Consider the following 24,897-nt stretch of genomic DNA (forward strand, 5'->3'; position numbering starts at 1 on the left):
AAACTCAAACATTCACTATATAAACTGAAACATGTTTGAAGATTTTGCTTTCCTGTGAATCAATTAATATTTCGTTGTATAAGCACTGTTTCTGAGAACTGCTGTACATCTCTGTTGCATGGAGTCAACCAACTTCTGACACCTGTGAACAGGTATTCCAGCCCAGGATGATTGGACTACATTCCACAGTTCTTCTCTATTTCTTGGTTTTGCCTCAGAAACTGCATTTTTGATGTCACCCCACAAGCTTTCTATTGGATCTATTGGGCTGGCCACTCCATAACATCAATCTTGTTGGTCTGGAACCAAGATGTTGCACATTTACTGGTGTGTTTGGGGTCGTTGTCTTGTTGGAACACCCATTTCAAGGGCATTTCCTCTTCAGCATAAGGCAGCATGACCTCTTCAAGTATTCTGATGTATTCAAATGGATCCATGATCCTTGGTATGCGATAAATAGGCCCAACACCGTAGTATGAGAAACATCCCCATATCATGATGCTTGTGCAACCATGCTTCACTGTCTTCACAGTGCACAGTGGCTTGAATTCAGTGTTTGGGGGTCGTCTGACAAACTGTCTCCGGCCACTAGACCCAAAAAGAACAATCTTACTTTCATCAGTCCACAAAATGTTGCGCCATTTCTCTTTAGGCCAGTCAATGTGCTCTTTGGCAAATTGTAACCTCTTCAGCACGTCTTTTTTTCAACAGTGGGACTTTGCGGGGGCTTCTTGCAGATATGATTAAGCATGAGATCGTGTGAAACGCGTTAACAGGTCCTGTATTCATGTCCTGATGTTTTGTGTGTCCCATGGATCAACAAGTACACACTATATTCATCTGTCCTCCGGTGTGCGGCTGACCCTTCTTCCTGTTGCATCGTGTGTGGTGGCGAGCCAGAGCCTGCACCTGTTGTGAATTGATCTGGATTGTTTACCTGAGTGGTATACCTTTTGCTCTTTGGCTTCTTGCAGATAGCTTGGCTTCACATAGGCGTCTTCTAATTGTAACAGTACTCACAGGTAACTTTAGACCTTCTTTGATCTTCCTGGAGCTGATTGTTGGCTGAGTCCTTGCCATTTTGGCTATTCTTCTATCCATTTGAATGGTAGTTTTTCACTTTCTTCCACGTCTTTCAGGTTTTGGTTGCCATTTTAAAGCATTTGCGATCATTTTAGCTGAGCAGCCTATCATTTTCTGCACTTCTTTATGCGTTTTCCCCTCTCCAATCAACTTTTTAATCAAGGTACGCTGTTCTTCTGAACAATGTCTGGAACGACCCAATTTCCTCAGAATTTCAGAGAGAAATGCACTGTAACCAGCATGTACAACATTTGCTGCCTTCCTGCCTTCCTTAAGGGCAATAATTGCCACCTGTTTTTCAAAGAATGAATGACCTCACTAATAGAACTCCACACTGCTATTATTTTGAACCTGCCCCTTTCAATTAGTGATTCAATTACACAGAATCAGCAGCATGCATGTCATGACTGTTGGGTCTGTTGGATTTCTATTACTCAACTACACCTGCTAGTAAATTATTTGCCATGTAGAAATATCATTTCTACCAAAAACAGTGATTGATCAGGTTAGTGATGTCTGACTGCTATTATTTTGAACACAACTGTACGTCTTTATAGGATACTAGAGTCTATAGACCTCATTTAACGGTTTGGTCATATTTACCAGGTGAGGGCACAACTGGTGAAGGTGCATGCAAGTTTATCATTACTACACAAACAGTGGTGAATTGAACACAAATCATTTTGTCCACAATATTGTAAAGAGTTTTTTCACAGATTATATGGACACTTAATTTTGGGGATAGTGATATTGCATATGGACACTTAATGAAGAGCTAGAATATGTTACATTTTACACCCTAAGTATGGGTGTAACATGTACACGTTCAAAAGGTGAACTTAGCCTGGATAAATTGGAGAAGAGATTTGAACACCTGTCAAGTTTTTATTGCTGTCTGTGTCCTCCTTAGGGACATTCACCCTATGAGTCCTGTTGTCACCAAGAGTAAAAGTGAAAGAACCTAAAAATGTGTGTCGCAGTGTGAGTGAGTAACGGCCTGCCTATTCGTGGCCATGGTGGCAGCCGGGACACCCCTAACATAAAAGACTGACCTGCTCAGGCATACCAGTAATTGCTTTGTATACTCTACTCTCTCTCAGTGCTCAGGTGGTATTCTCTGCCCACATCCTGATTGCTCAACTGTTCCTCCTCACTCCCAGGGGTTACCAGGACACTGGCTCACTTCACCCAGGGCTTGACAGCCAGGTGGCATCACTATGACTGTACTCACTTCATCTGCTGCATTGTCTGATGAACTCACACAGTGGCCACATGCAAATAAACTTCTTGTTTACTGAAGATTCACAATATATATACAGTTGTGACCAAAATTATTCAACCCCCACTGAAATTGAGTGTTTTGGCCAGTTTGACATTGCTTTTGATCATTCAGTCATCTTGCTTACATTTACATTAAAGAGGCACTTGTAGGTCAGACAAATATAACATAACAGTTATAATGAAATAACCACAAATGTCTTTTCTGTGCTCACAGCATTATCAGTTTTATTCAACCCCCAAGTGACATTCAATCTTAGTACTTAGTACAGCATCCTTTTACAGTTATAACAGCTTTTAAACGTGAAGCATAGCTTGACACAAGTGTCTTGCAGCGATCTACGGGTATCTTCGCCCATTCTTCATGGGCAAAGGCCTCCAGTTCAGTCACATTCTTAGGCTTGCGCACTGCAACTGCTTTCTTTAAGTCCCACCAGAGGTTCTCAATCGGATTTAAGTCTGGTGACTGCGATGGCCACTCCAAAATGTTCCAGCCTTTCCTCTGCAACCATGCTCTAGTGGACTTGGAGGTATGCTTGGGATCATTGTCCTGTTGAAAGGTCCAACGTCTCCCAAGCCTCAGGTGTGTGACGGACTGCATCACGTTTCCATCCAATATCTCCTGGTACTGAAGAGAATTCATGGTACCTTGCACACGCTGAAGCTTCCCTGTACCTGCAGAAGCAAAACAGCCCCAAAGCATGATTGACCCTCCACCATGCTTCACAGTAGGCAAGGTGTTCTTTTCATCATAGGCCTTGTTCTTCCTCCTCCAAACATAGCGTTGATCCATGGGCCCAAACAGTTCTAATTTTGTTTCATCAGTCCACAGAACACTATCCCACAACTTTTGTGGTTTGTCCACATGGCTTTTGGCATACTGCAGTCGACTCTTCTTATTCTTTGGAGACAGCAAGGGGGTACGCCTGGGAGTTCTGGCACGGAGGCCTTCATTACGCAGTGTGCGTCTTATTGTCTGGGCTGAAACTTCTGTACCCACATCTGACAAATCTTTTCTCAGTTCCTCAGCAGTCACACGGGGACTTCTCTCCACTCTACGCTTCAGGTAGCGCACAGCAGTCGAAGTCAGCATCTTCTTTCTGCCACGACCAGGTAGCGTTTCAACAGTGCCCTTTGCCTTGAATTTGCGAATGATGCTTCCTAAGGTGTCTCTTGGTATGTTTAACATCTTTGCAATCTTCTTATAGCCATTGCCCTTCCTGTGAAGAGAAATCACCTCTTCTCTTGTCTTCCTGGACCATTCTCTTGCCTTCACCATGTTTGTAACCACACCAGTAAATGTCTAGAAGGAGCTGAGTATCACAGTCATTTTAAAGCTGCCTAATTGGTGCTTATTATGCTTGATTGCTGCTCGGTGACATCCACAGGTGTTTTCAATACCTGATGGAAAGCACCTGTATGAACCTCTGTTCTTCAGAGTGGTAGTCTTTAAGGGGTTGAATAATTGTGGCAATGAAGAAACCACATAAGAACCATTTACTACTGTATTACATAAACAATTGATGTCATTTTAGTTGCATTTGGGTAGTTACAACGTCCTTGTAGGATTTGATTCTGAATACAATTCCAAATGTACACTATAGTCCCTAAACCCCTTTACAGCATTGGGGGTTGAATAATTTTGGTCACAACTGTATATATATATACATACATAAATAGTGTTGCCCTAACTCATATAGACATAATAGTCCATAAACAGATTCAAACGTTATAGTTCAATCAAAATATGAAATATAAATATAAAGTGCTTGAATTGTGAAAATCAAATAAAGTGCTTAACCATTGGCCGCCCGGCCAATGGCCGTTCGGCGGCGGCAAAAGTGCTTCTGCATTCCAGGTGCACGCCATTTGGCATGTCACCGGCCGTGTACCTCGGACATGGCCGATGACAGATCTGAGTACCGGCCCCCGTTGCTGGTACCATGTGACCTGCTGTGACCAATCACAGCAGGTCACATGACAGTTGTATACAATGGATGGCTTCATTCATGCCATCCATTGTATACTAGTGCCTAGCTGTGAATGGTCACAGCAGGTCACATGCACATGTCATGTGATTAGCTGTGACCAAATCACAGCTAAGCACAAAAAAAAAAAAAAAAAAACTGAATGAATCGATTTCATTCTGGTAAATGCTTGCTTATAGCAAAGTAATTCTTTGCTATAAGCAAATTGTGTAAAAAAAATAAAATAAAAAAAATACTGATCACTTCCCCAAAGTAGTACAATGTTACTATGGTAACACTGTACTACTTTGGTCATAGTAAAATATGAAAATAAATCTTAAAAAAATGTAATAAAAAATTAAAAATAATAAAAAAAAAATATATAAATATATATATATATTTTTTTCATACTGTCACCAGTCAGTGTCCCTGTTCACCGCCATGCCAGTTATATGATGATGCTGTACTGCACTGGTGACAGTATGTAAAAAAAAAAAAATAGTGAAAATAATTTTTTTCATTTTTTCATTTTTCCGAAAAATTATGACAAAAAAAATACAACTTCAAAAAACTCGCCATTCCTCTTATGAAGTACGTCGGACTGTCTACTCTGCAAAAAGGGGTCATTTGGGGGATATCTGTACTGTTCTGACATTCTTGGACCTCAAGAAATTAGATTGGCCGTCAGTACTTCAGGATTGATCAATATTCAGATATATAACATAGTTTGTGAACTCTATAACTTTCCTACAAACTAAAAAATACATCCTAATTTGGGTTATTTTCACCAAAGACATGTAGCAGAATACATCTTGGCCTAAATTTATGAAGAACAATTATTTATTTGTAAACTTTTATAACAGAAACAAAGAAATACTTGTTTTTTTCAAAATTTTTGGTCTTTTTTTGTTAATTTAGCAAAAAATAAAAACCCCAGCGGTGATTAAATACCACCAAAAGAAAGCTCTAGTTGTGTGAAGATGATAAAATTTTAGTTTGGGTACAATGTTGTATGACCGCGCAATTGTCATTCAAAGTGTGAGAGCGTTGAAACGTGAAAACTGGCCTGGGCAGGAAGGTGTAAAATTGCATGGTATTGAAATGGTTAAATGGTGAAGAATCACTACGATGTGCTTTGGATAAATAAATAAAGTCTATTTGAAAAACACAGTGCTTCACCTTGACTTAGTGTTCCTTCACCTAAAAATATATATGGATGGCGGCTCACCTGCTACAGTGGATTCATAAATTATTACAGGTCAACCAAGAATGGTAATTCCAAAAAGATGCTCTAGATGGCAGCAGAGAGCTGATGACAGGCACCCCTTCAATGACAGTATAAAGGGGACTCTTCTCAGCTACATCCACATATAGAAAGAACAGAGGACATGTCCCATAGTGTAACTGTTTTAATTCCACATAAAATAATTCCAGAGTGTCACTCACATGAGCAGTAACTGTGATTTGCAATTCAAAACTCCCACTCTGTAAAAAGCCAGCAATGACGTCACTAGGTTCCGACCCCACACTTTATGCCACCAACTAGGTGGCTTTGTCAGGGTAAAAAATATATACAGTCAATCAGGCCTTGAGCCAAACACAGTTCAAACAAAATAATTCTCTATCCAAGAGCACTTGGTCTATCTGGCTGGTGAGATATCCCTTGTGCCCATTTCCAGGGGGCAGGAAAAGGGAAACGTCTCTGCTCCTAGGTGTTGCTCCCTTTAATGGCTCTCCTTCCCATGGCCAGCAACCTACTCCGTTTAGATAGCTCCTCCCACACTATTTAAGGGATCCTGCCAGGCAAGAAGTTAAGTCCCTGTCCTTCCTGGAAGGATTTGAAAGGGTAATACTCTTAAGTGGGCTACCTAGTGGGTCCCACCTTAACCTGCCTACAATCAGAACAGGAAAAGAGGAAAATACTCTGAAGAGACCTTGGTTCTGGTGACTATCTAAGATTCCCTCACTCTAATTTCCTGTTTTAGCTATGGGACAGGACGTGAAGGGAGATTCCCAATGGGACAGCAAAAAACCCTCCCTTATTAGATCCAAAATGAAAAAAAAAAAGTTTTGCCTTTAGTTTCACTTCAAGGGTAATTGCAGAAAGCTTTAAGCTTTTCATTGTGCTTCTGGGTGACTTTGCTGCCACTAATCATGTGTTTATTGGCTGTGCAACATGCCCGTCAAGCTCTAATGTGTATAAGTAAAGCTATAGTGGGCTCAGAGAAAGAGCAATGTTTGCACAAGGAAATGTATGGGTAGTATCAGATTCAGGATCATTCTCTGGAGCTACAGGAAATTAGGTTACAGAACACAGAACCACTCAGCAGTTAATGTCTCTTCCATATAATAGTTCATGTATAATTAGACATTACCATGAAAATGATGCATGCATGTTCAAATACGTTCCATTATGCTACACAACGTAATGTTCAGTCTGCTGAATCACCTGTATTCACAATTATATAATCCTCATATGTGAAAGTCCATTACAATATCCATATATTTTAATCAACCCCATCCAAGTGCACAGAACTGTTACTTTTGATAACACCACTTTGTGAGATACCGTCACCATCAGCCTCTCACCTGATATATATGACCTACTACACTTCAGTCTAATTGCACCTTTAACCCTTTTATCCCTGGGTTGTGGGGATTATCTTCCTGATGCAGACCAATCACCGGTATATATGTAGAAAGATAAACTAACATAGTGTATTCTGAAAAGACTCAATTTATTGAAAATATTTAAAAAACACACTCACAAGTCAAGTGCTCTATCCTGGTGCACCACAGATAAAAACCATGACTGAATACAATTTCTCCACATGAATGTGGCACCTGGTGGGGCCTCTGTAATGGTTCTCAGTGTTTTCCCTTCCACACTCTCACTAGCTGGTTACCTCCTGTATTAAGCAACCCGATGGGCTCTGTCAGCCATTCCTAGTATCACTCTTCCCACACCCTTATGCATAACGCCTACGTGGGTTCGTCAGAGGGTACCTTGGAAAGTAGATTGTCCAAGGTATTTAGTAAAAGGTATTGGTGTTTTTTTTAAGCTGTAATTTTTTCACAATCTTTTGAAAATGTGGAATAAAAATGAACATTTTAATTTTTTGTAAGTGTGGAGATACCACGTGTGAGACTTTTTCAAAGCCTAACCACAAAGAGAGGCCCAAAATCCAAGGAGCACCTACAGGCATTCTAGGGGTATAAATTACGGATCTAATTTCCTGACCTAGCTATAACAATTTTGTAGACCCTGGAGTACCAGGACAGGGGAAACACCCACACAATGACTACATTTTGGAGAGTAAACGCCCCATGGTATTTTTTAAGAAGCAATGTGAGTCTTTTGAAAACTGTTTTTCCACAAATGTTTAGAAAATGCAGAAAACATTAAAATTATTTTGTTACACAAAGTTGTTAATTTAAAAGAGGATATTTTTCCTACACAGCATAGGCATACTTAGAATCACACCTCATAACACAATCTGTTACTTCTGAGTATGGCGATACCACATTTGTGAGACTTTTCAATGCTTGGACTAATTATGTACTGTACATTATATCTTGTGTATCATACAAATCAACCAAATGTATAAAAAAAACTGTACTATAATAGTCACTTTTGTACAGGGAATATAGCTCAGTGTAGCATCACCTATATCAGTCCCTATCCCTATAAGCCAAGCAAACCTAGTCTACTGGTATGTGGCCGCCCCCAGGAATGCCATGTTCACTGGCCAGGAAAAACAGGAGCCTGAAAAAAGGAAGAACAAAAGAGTTCCTGTGGTTCCAGTACTGTAGTTGTCCACAGGGGATAGCAGTAATTGTTGTCTCACCGGAACGTAGTCAGTGGGATATGCAGATTGGCTAGTTCAAGCAGCAGGCAGAGACATGATCAGCAAATAAGCGAAGGATCAATCAAGGCAGCAGGCAGGAACATGGTGAATAAACAGGCCGGGGTTAGTACAGGCGCCAGACAGAGGCAACACTGCACTGGTGTGGTGGTGATCAGGAACACTTGTTGGCTGCACAGGTCTGGTGACTCTGGGGACTAGTGTGCCAGCCATCAGGGATACTGTTGCTAGCTTACACTAGTCTGGTGACATTGTAACTGATGTGGCGGTGATCAGGATAACTGTTTGCAGATGAGGTGGCAATCAAGAAAACTGCTTCTAGCTAGATTTGTCTGGCAACACTGTGACTGGTGTTGTTGGTGATCGGAGGCATTGTGACTGGGTGCACATTTAGGGATAGTTCACAGGTAAGGTTTAGGGACACTGTGATTGGTGTGGTGGTGATCAGGGACACTGTGATTGGTGTGGTGGTGATCAGGGATACTGTGATTGGTGTGGTGGTGATCAGGGACACTGTGACTGGTGTGGTGGTTATCAGGGACACTGTGATTGGTGTGGTGGTGATCAGGGGTACTGTGATTGGTGTGGTGGTGATCAGGGATACTGTGATTGGTGTGGTGGTGATCAGGGACACTGTGATTGGTGTGGTGGTGATCAGGGACACTTTGGTGAGGTGGAGATTAGGGACACTGGGACTGGTGTGACAGTGATTAAAGACGCTGACTTGCAGTACTGATCTGGTGACATTGTACTGCTGTGGCGGTGATCAGAGAATGGCTGGCTGCACTGACATATAATGAAATCAGAGCAGCTGCCATTGTACATGATCACCACCACAGCAGTACAGTATAGTGACACTGAACTTGCAATTTCTGTTTACATATGGTCACCAGGGCAGTGCAGTGCTCCAGGGGTGGACGGGAGAGGGGGTTATTGTTTTTTGTTTGTTTTTTTTAACATTGCCATTGCTTACACAGTAATGATCACTGTGTATGCAATCCATAATACTTTTGAAATGATTTAATTCATTCAACCTTTGTTTACTACTGTGATCGCTGTGATTGGTCAGCCATCATATGGTGCAGGGCAAATTTCATTGAGTGGCTAAAGTGTGGGTATGCATGGGTCTGTCCTCCCAGAACAGCACTTGTCCTGCCCGGTTGTACATGTACAGTGGACAGGTGGCAGGAGGTTAAAGCAGTAACAAACCCAGAGACATAAATGTAATATATTGCAGCTTACCAATCCTTAGACAAGGTGGCTGCATTACGTTTATTTTTTTCCCCCTTTATTTGCACTGGATGATCCAGTCAGTAAGTCTGTTATTTTTCAACTTCCTTTAAGAGACCGAGCTCTCCAGAAAAATTAGCAGTTACAGAATTGAGACAAACCATTTATCACTGACAGGGGTGCTTACTATGATCAGCTTTTATTCATCTATGTAAAACCTTTATCTCAAAAGGAAAAAAGCTGTTGCTGAAACTGTTTATAAATTGTAAGCTGCAGTTCTGCTTTAATGTGTTAACCAAGTCCATCTAAATCTGCAAGTTCAGCTAGCACTGGTTGCTGCAACTGCTTATAAAGTTTTAGCTGGAGTTCAGCTTCAATTTGTTAGTCAAGCCCATCTAAATCATCTAACACTACCCTATCCCCAGAATACCAATGCCCAAAGGTGTCTCCTTGCTCCTCCATTCAGAGTGGAGACATAGGAAGTGTGTTACTGGCTGGATCACCAAGTGAAATAAAGGGGAAAAATCATTAAAAAAACGAATACAACCACCACAGGTAAGGATTGGTAAAGTGCAATATATATTTGTTTTGGTGTATAATGCTGCTTCAACAGTCCATAATGGTGCAAGAAATGAATTGTTAAAGCTTACATACCCTTTAAAGAGGACTTCCAGTCTCCCCCCCAAAAAAAAATTGAAAAGTCATCAGCTACAAATGCTGTAGCTGCTGACTTTTAATAAAAGGACACTTACCTGTCCAGGGATCTAGCGATTTCCTCACCTGAGCCGATTCTTCAATCAACTTTGGGTGCAGGCATGGTATCTTAGGTAAGGGAAACTGGCAATTCCAACCTCACAGCCAGTTCCCTACTGTGCATGCACGAGTCACGCTGCACTTTGTGATCGGTCCTAGTCTTTGGGACCTGTGATGTATCCCAGCAGGGGGAAGTAGAAGCAGCTGAACATTGGCGCGGTGATCTGACCAGAAGTGGGAGCGAATACCTGTCAAAACCAGGTACCCACTCCCCCCCCCCCCGCAAAAAAAAGTGCCAAATGTGGTTGTGGATGGGGGAAGGATGCAAACAAGCGGAACTTCCCCTTTTGGGAAATTCTGGTTTATGCTAGGTTCACACTTAAACGTTTTTCTTAGCGTTTTGCATTTTGCAGAAACGCTCTACAGTCCATTTAACACAATTTCCTATGGGACAAGTTAACCCAGTGCATTTTTTGGCAAGGGTCAGGGACATTTTTAAACTCAAAAAGTAGCATTTTTGGTTCTATAGACTTCAATGGAAACACTGCAGAAAAGCATGTAGTGCGCTTTTGCTGCATTTTTGCCACGTTCTGCGTTTTAAATCTGTCTAGCAACAAGAGAAAAAGACAAAACAAAAAAGACGCAAAAGGCATGTGCAAAGACACAAAATGTACCACAAAATGCACTGTAGAAATGGATCAAACGCAAATTGCATAGGTGTGAACCTAGCCAATTCACACTGACCTGTGCTGAAATGTATGGCAAGTGGATGTACATTTCCATCAACTTTAGTTGCATGCTGACATCCATTGACATTCATTTTGACATCTGTTGATATTTTAGCGTGCATTAAAGCGTACTGTATTTCACAGGATATTCCGTGCATTGCAATAACATCCTCTTACATCTGTTGCATTGTGCTAAAATGCATTCACGTTGCATTTTAGGGCAACGCAGCATTATAGTGTGAACAGCACACATTGGAAATGATCTTTTTTTCAGATGTCCTTCTGTTGATCTGCATTTTACAGCTCCGATAAAATGCAGATCAATGCACTGGTGTGAATTGGCCTTAAGTATAGCAATGCACCAAACACTGAGAATGTTTTCTTGCAAATTACATATATTACAAATATTATGGGGGGGGGGGTATTGTAACTGGAGAAAAGAAAGTGTTATTACCAACATCAGCCTTCACTTGTTATCTTTAATGAATGGAAAAGTAAAGATCTGACATCAGAAAGGACATAGGACTGAAAATAATGATCACTCATAACCTTTTACAACAATGGAGCCTGATATACATTGCTGGAGCCACAGTCCTCACATATCTGACACCTGTCATTTCACCTCCGTGTAAAGCATGGGAATGAGTTATGTGAACAATGCTAGAAGTCTGATCAGACACATAGATCCTAATGGTGACTAGAAGAGGCTGGTGATTTATTTGTGCTGTGGGTGTGATGTAGGGGGGTCCTGGTCTGTGTCCTCCATGCTGATGTCAGTGGAGGTAGGACCCTCTCCAGTATAAATCGTCTCCTCTGCAGGCTGGGAGAGGATTCAGCACCATGGACAGCGCCCGCCGCCACCTCCTCACTCTACTGAGCTCCACATTCCTCCTGCTGGTATTCCGAGCCAGCTGCGAGGAGACCGACTACTTGGAGACCAGATCGCTGGACTTCTACTCCCCCATAGACAACAGCGTCCACGAGAAGGAGCTGGTAGGTAGCACATAGGACTGGGGCTTCTATGTCAGGGTGTGCAGAGTCCAGGAACTTTCTGATTGCAGATATATTAGGTGTAGATGAGTGAATGTGTAGGTGGGTGCTCTATTAAAATGTCACTTTGGGTTTCTTAATGAGAGATATGTGAGGGTAGCCTCTATCTGGAACCACTTTCAGTCAATATGTGTTTATGTTCTCCTATGTGGATTTATGTTATGGATCTAGTTGTGAGTTCAAGAAAAGAAGTGCCTAGTGCAGCCATTCTCAATCAGAGTTCCTTCAGAGGCTGCTGGGGGTTCCCTGACTTGTGGCTGATGGACCTCTTATTTAAAGCTGAATTTCTGGAAAAGTAAAAGCACTCCCTTGTATTGAGACTAGTCCTGCACAGCAAGGACCAAATGCCTATTTAGGTCTAGGGAAGGGGAAGAGTAGAACCTGATCCCCCACTCCCGCAGGCTCCCTCTGCAATGCTAGACAGGTCCTGCAGCCTCTCTCATCTTCAAAAACAATGCAGAACCCACAGTCCTGCTCTGGACATGAGGATGCCAAAGGACAGTTCACTGCTATAAACATAGGGGAGCAGAGCAACAGGTAAGTAAAGCTGCTGTTCTTGGTCCCTAATGCTAGGTTCACACCTTGTGTGTGTCAGGAATATGCACAAAATCAAGCAATTTTCCAACGTGCATATTCGCTCTGCCCTTTAGCAGACACGCAGTGGTGCCATTATTTGTCTGCTAATGCTCATATTGTCACACATGCCAAACCACACGGTCCTGCAACACCATGCAGTTTGGTGTGCTGCGATTTTGAAAAAGGCTCAGGGACTTCTTTTGCACTTTTCTCAGGTGTAGGGCAGCCCATTGAAATGAATGGGCAGCCTTACAAGTGACCCATAGGAATGCACTCATGGTGTGAATGGAGCCTCAGACCTAAACCAGCATTAACCCTTGCAGTAAGGTAGCAGCCCGACCGCAAGGGAGGATTTTACTTTCTCTGGAGACAGGCTTAAATGGTGCCTGCATGGTTTTAAATGCCACTTGGTAGAGCCAGTGGCATGACTCCAGAGACCTTTTTAGCTGTCTGTAAGGTTACATTCACACTAGTTTTGTCAGCAGGCATCACACAGGCATTTGGGAAGCGTTTTTAACACTTCTCAAACACCTATGAAAATTCTGCACATGGCAGCACACAGTACTGTTCACACAGACGCATTAGCATCGTGTCGCGTTGCATCATGGCAAAACTGACGCCTCGTATCCAGTCAGGAGGAGTTGAAGCCTCCCATTCAAGTCTATGGTGCCGCTCCGCAAACGCCTGGTAGGCATTTGCGGTGCAGTTGCAGAGTATTAATACCATTTAACTTCATTATAGGAGTTTGTGGTGCAGTTTTAACGCTTGGCAAACGCATATCAACCACCTCAAAACCATGCATAGGGTGTTTTGGGAGCATTTAGGGAGCTTTTGAGGAGCATTAAAAACACTTCCCAAACGCCTGTCAAATGCTATAGGGGTGTTTGGCAAGAATTAGAAACAAAGTCAAGTGTGAACAAGCCCTTAGGGGTGCATTTGCTCCAACTGACCACCAATATAACGGACATTTCTTCCCTCTGACCCTAAAAGAATTCATTTTAGCAGGGATTCCCAGAGACCTGGAAAAAAATTAAGGGTTCCTCTGGGTAATAAGGTTGAGAAAGGCGTGGTCTAGTACAGCCTCAATTTGGAACAAAATCTGTCATAGGAGTCAATTAGACGGTTCTCCTGCAAATGTTATTTGCCTGGCTGCCATGCTGACCACATTGTATCAACAGTAAAGGTCACTGATATGGAACAGGTAAGCAGATAAGGACTCATGATCTTTGTAAATATTCTCAGTTAGACAAACAGCCAGGCAACTAGCATTTTCAGAAGAAGGTAAGCTATTGCTTGGTTGTGTATATATGGTTACACCTGTGTGTACAAAATAATAGGCTGGTATGGATAGTTTGAGAAAGACATTGATATTTGCTTTATGGTAGATGTGTTTGTTTGTGTATCCCTGATAAACAGATTTTAAATGAAGTCTGACACTGAAATGTATATATATATATATATATAGATATATAATCTTTTTTTCTTTCAAGAAAAATAGGTGATCAGTGACTACAACTGGCCTTAGAAGTAAAACTGTAATAAAGGCAATGTGCATTATTGAACTGGAAAACGTTACTGATCTTTCCACATACAAGGGTACAGACCAGGGGCGGACTGACCTTTCGGAAACTCAGGCACTGCCTGAGGGCCCAGGGTCAGTAGGGGGCCCCATAAGATGCCCCTGGTACCTTTTTCATAGCCTTTTTTGAGTTTGGGCAAGGACACAGGGGCCCCATGATCCCCTATTGCCCGGGGGCCCCATGAGTTGTCAGTCTATCCCTGGTACAGACATACAAATGATACTGCATATGTCTATGTACTGATCTGACACTCCTATGCTGTCTTGTTTTCGAGAAACAAAAGTAAATAGCCACTGAAATCTGGCTGAGCTCTTCCCTTAGATTCTTCTGGTCAGTGTCTGTACTGAGATCTATACATGCTCATATCAGTGATCATTTACAGATTGTGTGGAAATCTTTATGACTGGTACACATGATGAGAAAATTGTATGAAAACAAGCATTCTGATTGATCGTTCAATAATCTGTTCATTAGTACACAGCTTTTGAGAACCGATCATGACAGGTCTTGCCAAAATATCCAAAGGAGCAACCACAAAACTTTTTCTCCTAAGATACCAAAACAAATGGTTTTCATGTAATTAGTATAGTATTTTTACCATGCATGACCACCCATGCTCAAGAAATAAAATCATACCTTACAATACAATACATTTTCGTACTTTTAGTAACCTGTTCGTGTTCAAGATGGGGCTATTATGCAACAAAACCCCAAAAACTGGACAATAATTTATCTGATTATTAGGAACAATATAATTTAATGTAAATCCGTATACATAAAAACTAGGAACTGTGATCGCGTTGCAAAGATAGCATTTCAACACTGTCTATCTTCTTTGTGAATATTATGTAGTTAGCTGGCCAAACAATGGCTGTATTTCCCAAGCATCCATTTTTTAGTAATAATGTTACATTTGTCTTCTTTCAGATTGATGCTTTGCAAGAAGTGCTAGAAAAACTTAAAAGTAAAAGACTTCCATTATTTGAAAAGAAATATGGACAGGTGCCCATGGTAAGTAACGTGTGTTACCGAGTTAGTTTGCAGATATCAATCCTTTTTCACATTTACGTTTCTGCATCTGTTTGAAAGAAAATTTGGTGTATTGACTTATATCTCCTCCTGATAAACAGACTGGAATATAATCGGTATATAATCTGACCTGGACTAATAAGCATAAAGAATTTCAGAGATACATTTCCAAAAGGAAGGCATTGTGCATGTCTCAAACAATAGGGCATTACAAAACAAGAGAGATAAGTAGAACTAAAGGAGAACATTTTTTTATTTTGGATACACTGGGACGTCTTATAACTACTGTCAGAATTACAAAGCAATTACATATATATATGTGATTGCTTTGTAAAAAAGTATGTAAAAAAATACTATGAAAAGTGTGACACCATGGGGTTGATTTACTAAAGGCGTTGGGGTTGATCTGCTAAAGGCAAATAGGCTGTGCACTGCAAGTGCTCTCCAAGTGCAGTTGCTCTAGATCTGAGGGACACATGGAAAGAAAATAAAAAAACTGCATTTTTACTTGCACATGATTGGATGAAAGAATTCAGCAAAGCTTCCCCTCGGATCTAAAGCAACTGCACTTGCGGTGCACTTGCAATGCACAGCCTATTTGCCTTTAGTAAATCAACCCCAATCTCTTTAGTTTGGGAGTATTCAGAGGACTATAAGTAGAAAGTAAGGAAAGAAGGAGTATGAAAGACCATAAACAGACCTGAGTCTGATGTGGGAATAAAGTACAAAAAGAGTGGCAAAGAGAGAGAATAAGAAAGAAATACAGGCTGAAGGGGGGGGCTTGGATTTTGGACTATGAGGAAAGGAGGATAGAGGGGACAAGGGAGATGGATTGGGCAGAATAAAAGAGAGAGGGAAGAGAGAGAGGGATAGGATATGGACAGACTTCTCAGTACTTTAAAGGGTTAATTAGAGGGAGAGAAGAGAGCGATCAATGTTCACTTGGCTATTGTAATGCAGACAAGGAGTTCATATTTTAAGAAATGAGTGAGTGTTATAAAGTCTGGCAGTGAGTTTTTCATGTACCATAGTACCCATTAGGTGGACTACTGTTTTTGTTTCTTTTTGCCATCTGTATCCCATTGGAGAGATTTTCCTTCACGTCATGTAAAAGAATAGCAACTCCTAAGCTTCATTATAGACTTGTTAAAGGGGTAGAGACACTAACTTCTACAAGTAAATGTTAACACTGAGTGATATAACAAGACAGAAGATGATCCAATCTACCAGCCCCCACTGAAAATTACAATAAAACTATCAAATAAAGAAGGCCTTTAAAGGCATATCAGTGTATTTTTTAGATATTATTATTATACAGGATTTATATAGCGCCAACAGTTTGCTCAGCGCTATGCGTAGATTGTTTACTTTAAATGTGCACCTGTGCCAAGACTATGAATTTTATATTATTTAGATATTCTTTACAAAGTTAAGTAAGCTTTAAGGCAATCCATTCCTGAGCTCTGTAGCTGCTTGTAGTGTGAAGTAATTATATCTCAAATGTCCTCAAAGATCACAACAAAGACAATCGTATGTCCTGTGTGAATGAGACCTTAACAACACCTGCTGTTTGTTTATTTGGGCAGGCTGTCAAGAATCAGATGCTATAGAAAATTAATAAGAAAACTAAGATTTCTGTATTTCTATAATGAACGTTAAAGGGAAATTTCTCCATGATGCTTATGGCTAAAGGGGTGAGTGTGGGTTTGTCTGAGGTTTCGTTCATACTACACAGGTGTGATGTAGGGCACACACTTCTTTTGTGCATTTCTGTGCATCACCCATTTTAAATAGTGTGCCATGTACTGCAATACCATGTGTTTTGCACACATTAATGCACAGGTGTGAATGAAGCTTTGATGTGATTTCACTGCTTGCTCAGAATATGAAACTACTCTAGTGTGCATAGTTTTGGCACAGGTTCACTTTAAAGTAATTTCTTTATGTAACTTTATTGAAGACAGCAACAGGTACAGATCTTGGCCCTCCGTCCCACTGAGGCCATGTTCCAGAATCACAGCATCAACCTTATTTTGGGTTATTTCACCTGCACAGGAACTCAAAAAAGGCATTCATTCCAGGGATTGGGGTCATGAGCGGGCAGTCCCCACATATTTAGAGGTGGGGTTTGGGCAGGACCATCTCCACAAAATGGGTGTGGTAGATGGCCACTACATATTTAGAGGTTGAGTTTTAGTGTGATTTGGGTCCATCTACCCAGAAAGTGGGCAAATAAAGTGTAGTTCTTGAAGAGGGTTATCACTGTTCCAGAATGTAGGAAAATAATGTTGGTAAACGCCCTTTAACATTTGGGTAGAATAAACACAGAAATGGTCAGTGTTAGAAAAGGATAAAACTAACTAGGTGGCTTGCAAAAATAGGCCAGTATAAAAAACCCACAAATATTAGAAACACAAAAATTGCAGCGGCAAAAGAACAAAAGTAATAAATAAGTATATGCAAAGTATAAAAAACATCAAATGAACATTCATGAACTGACGCTTATTTTTCTATTTACCTTTTTAAGTAACCCAATTTATGAACTGTTAGTATCCACACAGGGAGTGCTTTCTATTCAATGGGTCAGCCAGGCCTTACAACCGTATTGTGAGAAGGAGCAGTAAAACACAACCACCTTGTAGCCCCGCAACACAGCAAACAAAATCTGAATGTTTACTGAACATAGATGGTTTCTCTTGTGTACATATATTACAAAATATACATTGAAACAGTGTTTAAAATATTGGTATACATACAAGTTATATTCATACAACTTTTTTCAGTTTTTATTGTTCAGTCACGTGACCACGCAGCATTCTTGCATATCCTCTTCTGATTGGCAGGGGGTGGGCAGTTCATTAAATCAGAGACAGGGAAGGGGGTTCCCTGTCTGTAAGCTGCACTCCAGAACCATGTGCCTTAATTGCTCCACACCCTACTGGCTGCAGCTGCAAAAGGCAATCAATCAGCAAGGCAGGACTGGGGAGGTGTGACTGATAAACAGCCATGTGAGCACGGCATCCTGTGTCTCCAGACAATAAACCCAAGGGCGCAGACTGACCGCGCAAGTGCGGATCTGCTTACATGCTCTGTGTGGTCAGTTTCCAACAAAGAAGAAGGGAGACTGACAAGATCACTAGATATTTCTTAAGAATGGCAATAGGTAAAAAGTAGAAGACTGTTTGAAAGGTATATACAATAAAACATTAAAGGAACACTTTTGAATCAGAGTATAGCATCAAGTCAATTAAACTCCTGGGATATTGATCTGGTCAGTTAAGTAGCAGAGGGGGTTGTTAATCAGTTTCAGATACTTTGGTGTTAATAAAATTAATAACAGGTGCACTAGATGGGTAACAATGAGATGATCCCCACAACTGGAATGGCTTTACAGGTGGAGACCACTGACATTTTTTCCCTACTCATCCTTCCTGACTGTTTTTCACTAGTTTTACATTTGGCTAGGGTCAGTGTCATTACTGGTAGCATGAGGAGATATCTGGACCCTACACAGCTTGCACAGGCAGTCCAACTCCTACAGGATGGTACATTAATACGTGCCCTTGCCATAAGGTTTGCTGTGTCTCCCAGCACAGTCTCAAGGGCATGGAGGAGATTCCAGGAGACAGGCAGTTACTCTAGGAAAGCTGGACAGGACCGTAGAAGGTCCTGAACCCATCAGCAGGACCGGTATCTGCTCCGTTGTGCAAGGAGCAGCAGGATAAGTACTGCCAGAGCACTACATAATGACATCCAGCAGGCCACTGCTGTGAATGTCTCTGACCAATCAGAAACAGACTTCATGAGGGTGGCCTGAGGGCCCAACGTCCTCTAGTAGGCCTTGTGCCCACTCTCTGGCACCATAGAGTTCGATTGGCATTTGCCAGTAAACACCAGAATTGGCAAGTCTGCCACTGGCACCCTGTGCCTTTCACAGATGAGACCAGATTCACCCTGAGCACATAGGACAGGCGTGAAAGGGTCTGGAGACATCGTGGAGAACGTTATGCTGCCTGTAACATCGTTCAGCATGACCGTTTTGGTGGTGGGTCAGTGATGGTCTGGGGAGGCTTGTCCATGGAGGGAATGCAGAGACCTCTAAAGGCTAGACAATGGCACCCTGACTGCCATTAGGTATCGAGATGAAATCCTTGGACCCATTGTCAGACTTACGCTGGTGCAGTGAGTCCTGGGTTCTTCCTGGTGCATGACAATGCCCAGCTTCATGTGGCAGTTCCTGGAGGATGAAGGAATTGATACCATTCATTGACTCCCCACTCGCCTGACCTAAATCTAATAGAACACCTCTGGGATATCATGTTTCGGTCCATCCGATGCCGCCAGGTTGCACCTCAGTCTGTTCAGGAGCTCAGTGATGCCCTGGTCCAGATCTGTAGGGAAATATCCCAGGACATCATCCGTTGTCTCATTAGGAGCATGCCCCAACATTGTCAGGCATGCATACAAGTGTGTGGGCCACACAAACTACTGAGTACCATACTGAGTTGCTGCATCATTTTTTCACTTTGATTTTCCGAGTGTCTTTGAATTCAGTCCTCTGTAGGTTGATAATTTTAATTTCCATCAAACAATGGGGCATCCTTACATTCCTAACACATTACCCAGTCCATATCAGTATAGATATCCAGCATGATGTTTTTCCCCCCATTGAGATCTGATGTGTTTTCAAAGTGAGCAGTGTATATTGAAACACACATAGATTAACGAATAGGGTAACATGCACTTTAAGAAGGTGATATCATCCATTAAAGATGTAAAATATTACCCTTTACACAATGCACTGTACACAATATAGATCGTGAAAAATAATAGGGGTTTCTACAGCCCTTTACTGGAAGGGTAAATAACCAAAAACTAACAACTGCATGCAAATATTAGGAAACTTTAACCCCTTCCCACCCAGTCCTGGTGTCCCTTTAAAATGGTCTGTATGCCTGAGGGTGGGAAGACCGATCATGTGACCTCTGTGATTGTCTGTCACAGTGGAAACATAAATGGGAGCCGGTTCTGCCGACTTCTGATCATTAGTATAGTTACATAGTTAGTCTGGATGAAAAAAAGACAAAAGTCCATATAGTTCAACTATAAAAAAAAGAAGAAAGTTATAATCCTACACCCACAGTTGATCCAGAGGAAAGGCAAGAAAAAACCCTAGCAAAATTATGAACAAATGTGCTTCTGCAGGGGAAAAAAATTCCTTCCTTATTTCCTGAGAGGCAATCAGATATTCCCTGGATCAACTTTACCTATAAATGTTAGTATCCAGTTATATTCTGTGTATCTAGGAAAGAATCCAGACCTTTTCTAAAGCAATCTACTGATCTGGCCAGAACCAACTCTTGAGGAAGTCTATTCCACATTTTCACAGCCCTTACTGTGAAGAAACCTTTCTGTATTTGGAGATTAAATCCGCTTTCCTCCAGACATAAAGAGTGCCCCCTTGTCCTCTGTGATGACCTCAGGGTGAATAGCTCTACACCGAGTTCACTATATGAACCACTGATGTATTTATACATGTTGATCATTTCCCCCTTAATTTCCTCTTCTTAAAAGAGAATAAATTCAGTTCCTCTAATCTTTCCTCATAGCTGATCTCCTCCATGCCTCTTTATCAGTTTGATTGTCCTTCTCTGTACTTTCTCCAGTTCCCCAAAGTTCTTTTTGTGCATTGGTGAACAAAACTGAACTGCATATTCCAGATGAGGTCTTCCTAATGATTTGTACAGGGGTAATATGATATCTCTCTCTCTGCAGTCTATACCTCTTTTAATACAAGAGAGGATTTTGCTCGCTTTAGAAACAGCAGCTTGGCATTGCCTGCCATTATTAAGTTTCTGATCTACCAGAACTCCCAGATCCTTCACCATTGATTCCCCCAGTTGTACCCCCCTAGTATGTATCAAGCACAAATATTCTTAGCCCCCAAGTGCATAACCTTACATTTATCAACATTAAACCTCATTTGCCACATAGTTGCCCAATTAAACAGCGCATTGAGGTCGGCTTGTAAGTTGGGAGACATCCTGTAAGTACGTTATTCCCCTGCAAATAGTTACATAGTTAGTCAGGCTGAAAAAAAGACAAAAGTCCATCCAGTTCAACCATAAAAAAAAAGTTATATAACAAATATGGACCAAGAACTATCTTTGACGACTTGGTCACTGTGCTGGGAGTACACAGTGAGCTCTGCCAGCCGTAGACACATACACTCACCGGCCACCCACCATTTGCAGGAATTTCCTCTCACTTTCTGATTGGCTATGAGACTGGAAGTGAAAGGAAATCTCCACAATGTGACACCGATGGAAAAAAAAATTTGACAGGGGTTATAATGCTCCCTTGCTCTAACCGAAATGAAAAAAAAAAGTTATTCCTATAGTTCTACTTTAATATGATTATGTAAAATCAATAGCAACTGTTAACAAGTCATTCTATTTGCAAACAAGACATAACATGACACAAATGCAGCAAGAATCTGCTCCTGGAATTTCCCTTCAAAAAGTAGATTATATATTTATGTACCCCCCACCTCTGCAACACTCATTTGATTGGAGAGCCACAATCACTGTAGAGAGGTACATCATGACAGGGTATTGGCAGACATGAATATTCTTAAGGTACTTTGTTTTCTGAGCTTCAACCCCTTTCTGACTGTATACACATTTATGCTGCGGGCATTAATGCTCAAACATTGCACATGTGTGCACAAGGCCGCATGATGTTGTGTGCCGAGAGCACGCTTACTGTGCGCTCCCAGCACACTGACCAAGTGGCGAGCAGTCACTGACAGCTCTTGATCACTGCTTCTAATCAGGAGCAAGCAGCATTGTGATAGATAGCGGATACATGATACAGAAGCTGCATTGCCTCCCAGGCATTAAATCCCAGTTAAAGGGCTGGTGGAGGCAGTGTTAAGGGGTTTAAGGAGCATCTGTGGCCAGACTATGGGCATTGAAATATTTATTTATTTCTAACAAGCAGTAAATTATCACAAAGAAACCCCCACTAACCTCTGTAGCTGTAGGCACTGTGAAACACATCATACTTAAAGTTCATAGTAGAAGCTCTAAAGTCATCCCATTTGTTCTCTCTCAATAGCTCAGGTCCCATGTGCCCCCGCTCTGAGCTAATTTCCTCTGTTTACGTTAGAGATTAGAAAAGGCTGCTGAAGAACTGCTGGGATGGGAATAGAGTCGAGCTGCTGAGAAAACAGCTTGAAAGATTATAATGCTTGTGTAGGATTAGCAGGCGATTTAGGTATATTGAGAAACAATATGAAAAAAAAGGCACATATGGAAGACATCACATTTTAACTTCAAATCAATAAATGGCAACTTTATGTTTGGGTTCTCTGACACATTATAATGTTTTGAGCTGCGGTTTGTAAATGGTCCCATGATCCTGAATGTAATGCCTGTGTTGTCATTGCAGTGTGATGCAGGAGAGCAGTGTGCCCTCCGGAAAGGTGCACGGATTGGAAAACTCTGCGACTGCCCTCGAAGGACCTCTTGTAATACGTTTCTCCTAAAGTGTTTATGATTTCCATCTTCTCTTTGACCACCTTTCCAGCTGACATCCTGAAGAGAGCCTGAGACATAGAGGTCCTCTGACTTTTTACATGAAATTGTATATTTTTTTTTCATTACAATGAGTGTGCTATACTGTGAAGCACATCTCTATTTATGTTATAATTCTGTATTGTATGATTTTATATGTTCTATGTCAGTAAATATATTTTAATGCAAATAAGCAGAAAGTGTAATAAAGATTTCTTTTTTCTCTATATTGTATTCTCACCTAATGCCCATGGCTGGAGTGTCCATTTCTATTTAGCTGTTTATAATCTACATATACTAAAAATTAAAAAAAAAATAATTTTGGTCAGTTTATCAGTTCCATTTATAAATATGTGGGATGTCAGCTTCAGATCTTGTAACCAAGTTGGGGTGGGGAAGGGCAGTTGAAGCAAGCATTCAATAACAGCATTGTCTTTTTGCCAATCATGGCACCATTTAAAAGTATGCAAAATCTCAAGGCACCACAGTCTAAAATGTTAATCAATGGGGAAATGGGCAATTATCAATGGGAGCCTGGGACAGGGGCGGACTGACAACTCATGGGGCCCCCGGACAATAGAGGATCATGGGGCCCCTGTGTCCTTGCCCAAACTAAAAAAAGCCAATGAAAAAGGTACCAGGGGCATCTCATGGGGCCTTCTACTGACCCTGAGCCCTCGGGCACTGCCAGAATTTCCAAATGGTCAGTCCGCCCCTGGCCTGGCACACAACCACCTTGATGAAATTAGCTTCCCATCAGAGGTCTCCCCATCACATCAAAGTTCCCCCCATCACATCAAAGTTCCCCCCATCACATCAGAATATCCCCATCACCACAGATCTCTCACCCCAATTAAAGATTCCTCTCATCCATCTCTAGCCCAGGGTAAACTAAGTCTGTTATTTGCAGCACCCTGTGGGGAAACCAAAAGGGCACCCCAAAGTGTCAAAGCACCCTGGTTGAGAAACATGGCTCTATAAATTCTTCACAATGTGGGTGTGGTTTTGTTTCCCCTCCCCCTTCCCCATACTGGACCTACATAAGTTAGACCAAATTTAAAAAAAGGCAACAGGGTCTACCAAGAAGGTTTAAAGGGTGAAAGGTTCTTATTTATCATTTTTCACATATTCTTCAATAGGTGTTTACAGAGACATTGTTTTATTATTTTTGTATTAAAATGAAAAATATTATTTTATTTAAAAAAATTAAAAAATATATTTGTAGGTTTTTGATGTGTGTAAATCTGTGGTGACACAAAGGTCGCAAAGTAGAATCCTGTGTGACATTTAAAATACACCTGTCATGAAATAAATATGTGGGCTGCCATTGCTGACCAACTTTTGAAAATGTTAGTTGTCCTATTGCTTCAGTATTTGATAAGCCACTGATTGGGAACAAGCATTCTGATCAGGTCTGAATCCTATACCTGCAAACTGCTTCCGGGTTAGAAATTCAAGATACTCACCCAAAAGGATTAGCATGATAGGAACTTAAAAGAATCCCTCATTATTTAGTAAGCTATCACAACATAAAGTACACATTCTACATTATATAAACTGCATAACATGCAACAAGAAGGGTGGAGAAAATCTCCAAAAATGTGAGGGATACCTTAGACAGTTGCCACTATTGGAAGATATACGCTCATCTTTGATCTTTCTTTAGATTTTGCATCACTTTCTGTCTAGGTGACAGTGGCCATTAGGTCATATAGAAAGGGGTAATCTCAGCAATTGGGACACATACAGCAATAAAAACGTGACAGAGGGTCTAAAACATTACCACAGTTCTCAAAACTTAAAAAATGCTGCCTTTATATGCTTTTTACATGCAATAACATCAGTTGTAACTGTGTAGTCAATTGTAGTTGACTGACATTCAAATGCATGACTGTCCATGTGTTTCTGAAGAGCCGACAACACAGGAAAAAAAACATTCCACGAAAATGAAATTAGACACTTTTTTGGCCACAAATATTTTTTAGAACTTTTGTTATTTAGTTAAAAGTATCACCAGAACAGGAGAATCAGACATCGGTAACAACAACATACCATAGGATTTCAAATAGTATACAAAAAGAAAAAGCATATGGCAACTGACCAAGTTACAAAAATCACTGTACACAGTACAGAGAAATGCGATATATTAAAAAGCAGCTCTAACTGTTGGCCTATGGTGT

The 24,897-nt window shown here is 41.1% G+C and overlaps 1 protein-coding gene across 1 annotated transcript; it reads left to right on the forward strand.

Annotated features, from left to right (window-relative positions):
- The first annotated feature begins 11,713 nt into the window (after window positions 1-11,713).
- On the forward strand, window positions 11,714-22,910 carry CARTPT (CART prepropeptide). The gene is made up of 3 exons (XM_089689008.1): window positions 11,714-11,898; window positions 15,039-15,122; window positions 22,593-22,910. The coding sequence occupies exons 1-3, from the start codon at window positions 11,746-11,748 to the stop codon at window positions 22,698-22,700; spliced, it is 345 nt and encodes a 114-aa protein (XP_089545134.1). The 5' UTR covers window positions 11,714-11,745; the 3' UTR covers window positions 22,701-22,910.
- The last annotated feature ends 1,987 nt before the right edge of the window (window positions 22,911-24,897 follow it).

This window comes from Staurois parvus, unplaced genomic scaffold (genome assembly GCF_062004578.1).
Source record: "Staurois parvus isolate SC_StPar_1 unplaced genomic scaffold, SC_StPar_1.0 ptg000466l, whole genome shotgun sequence".
Lineage (NCBI taxonomy): Eukaryota > Metazoa > Chordata > Amphibia > Anura > Ranidae > Staurois > Staurois parvus.

Excerpts from the sequence above, each read along its gene's own strand:
- CARTPT (XM_089689008.1), top strand. The coding sequence starts at position 11,746 with ATGGACAGCGCCCGCCGCCACCTCCTCACTCTACTGAGCTCCACATTC. Across the intron at positions 11,899-15,038 it reads GCGTCCACGAGAAGGAGCTG|ATTGATGCTTTGCAAGAAGT; the intron begins GTAGGTAGCACA and ends GTCTTCTTTCAG. Across the intron at positions 15,123-22,592 it reads AATATGGACAGGTGCCCATG|TGTGATGCAGGAGAGCAGTG; the intron begins GTAAGTAACGTG and ends TTGTCATTGCAG.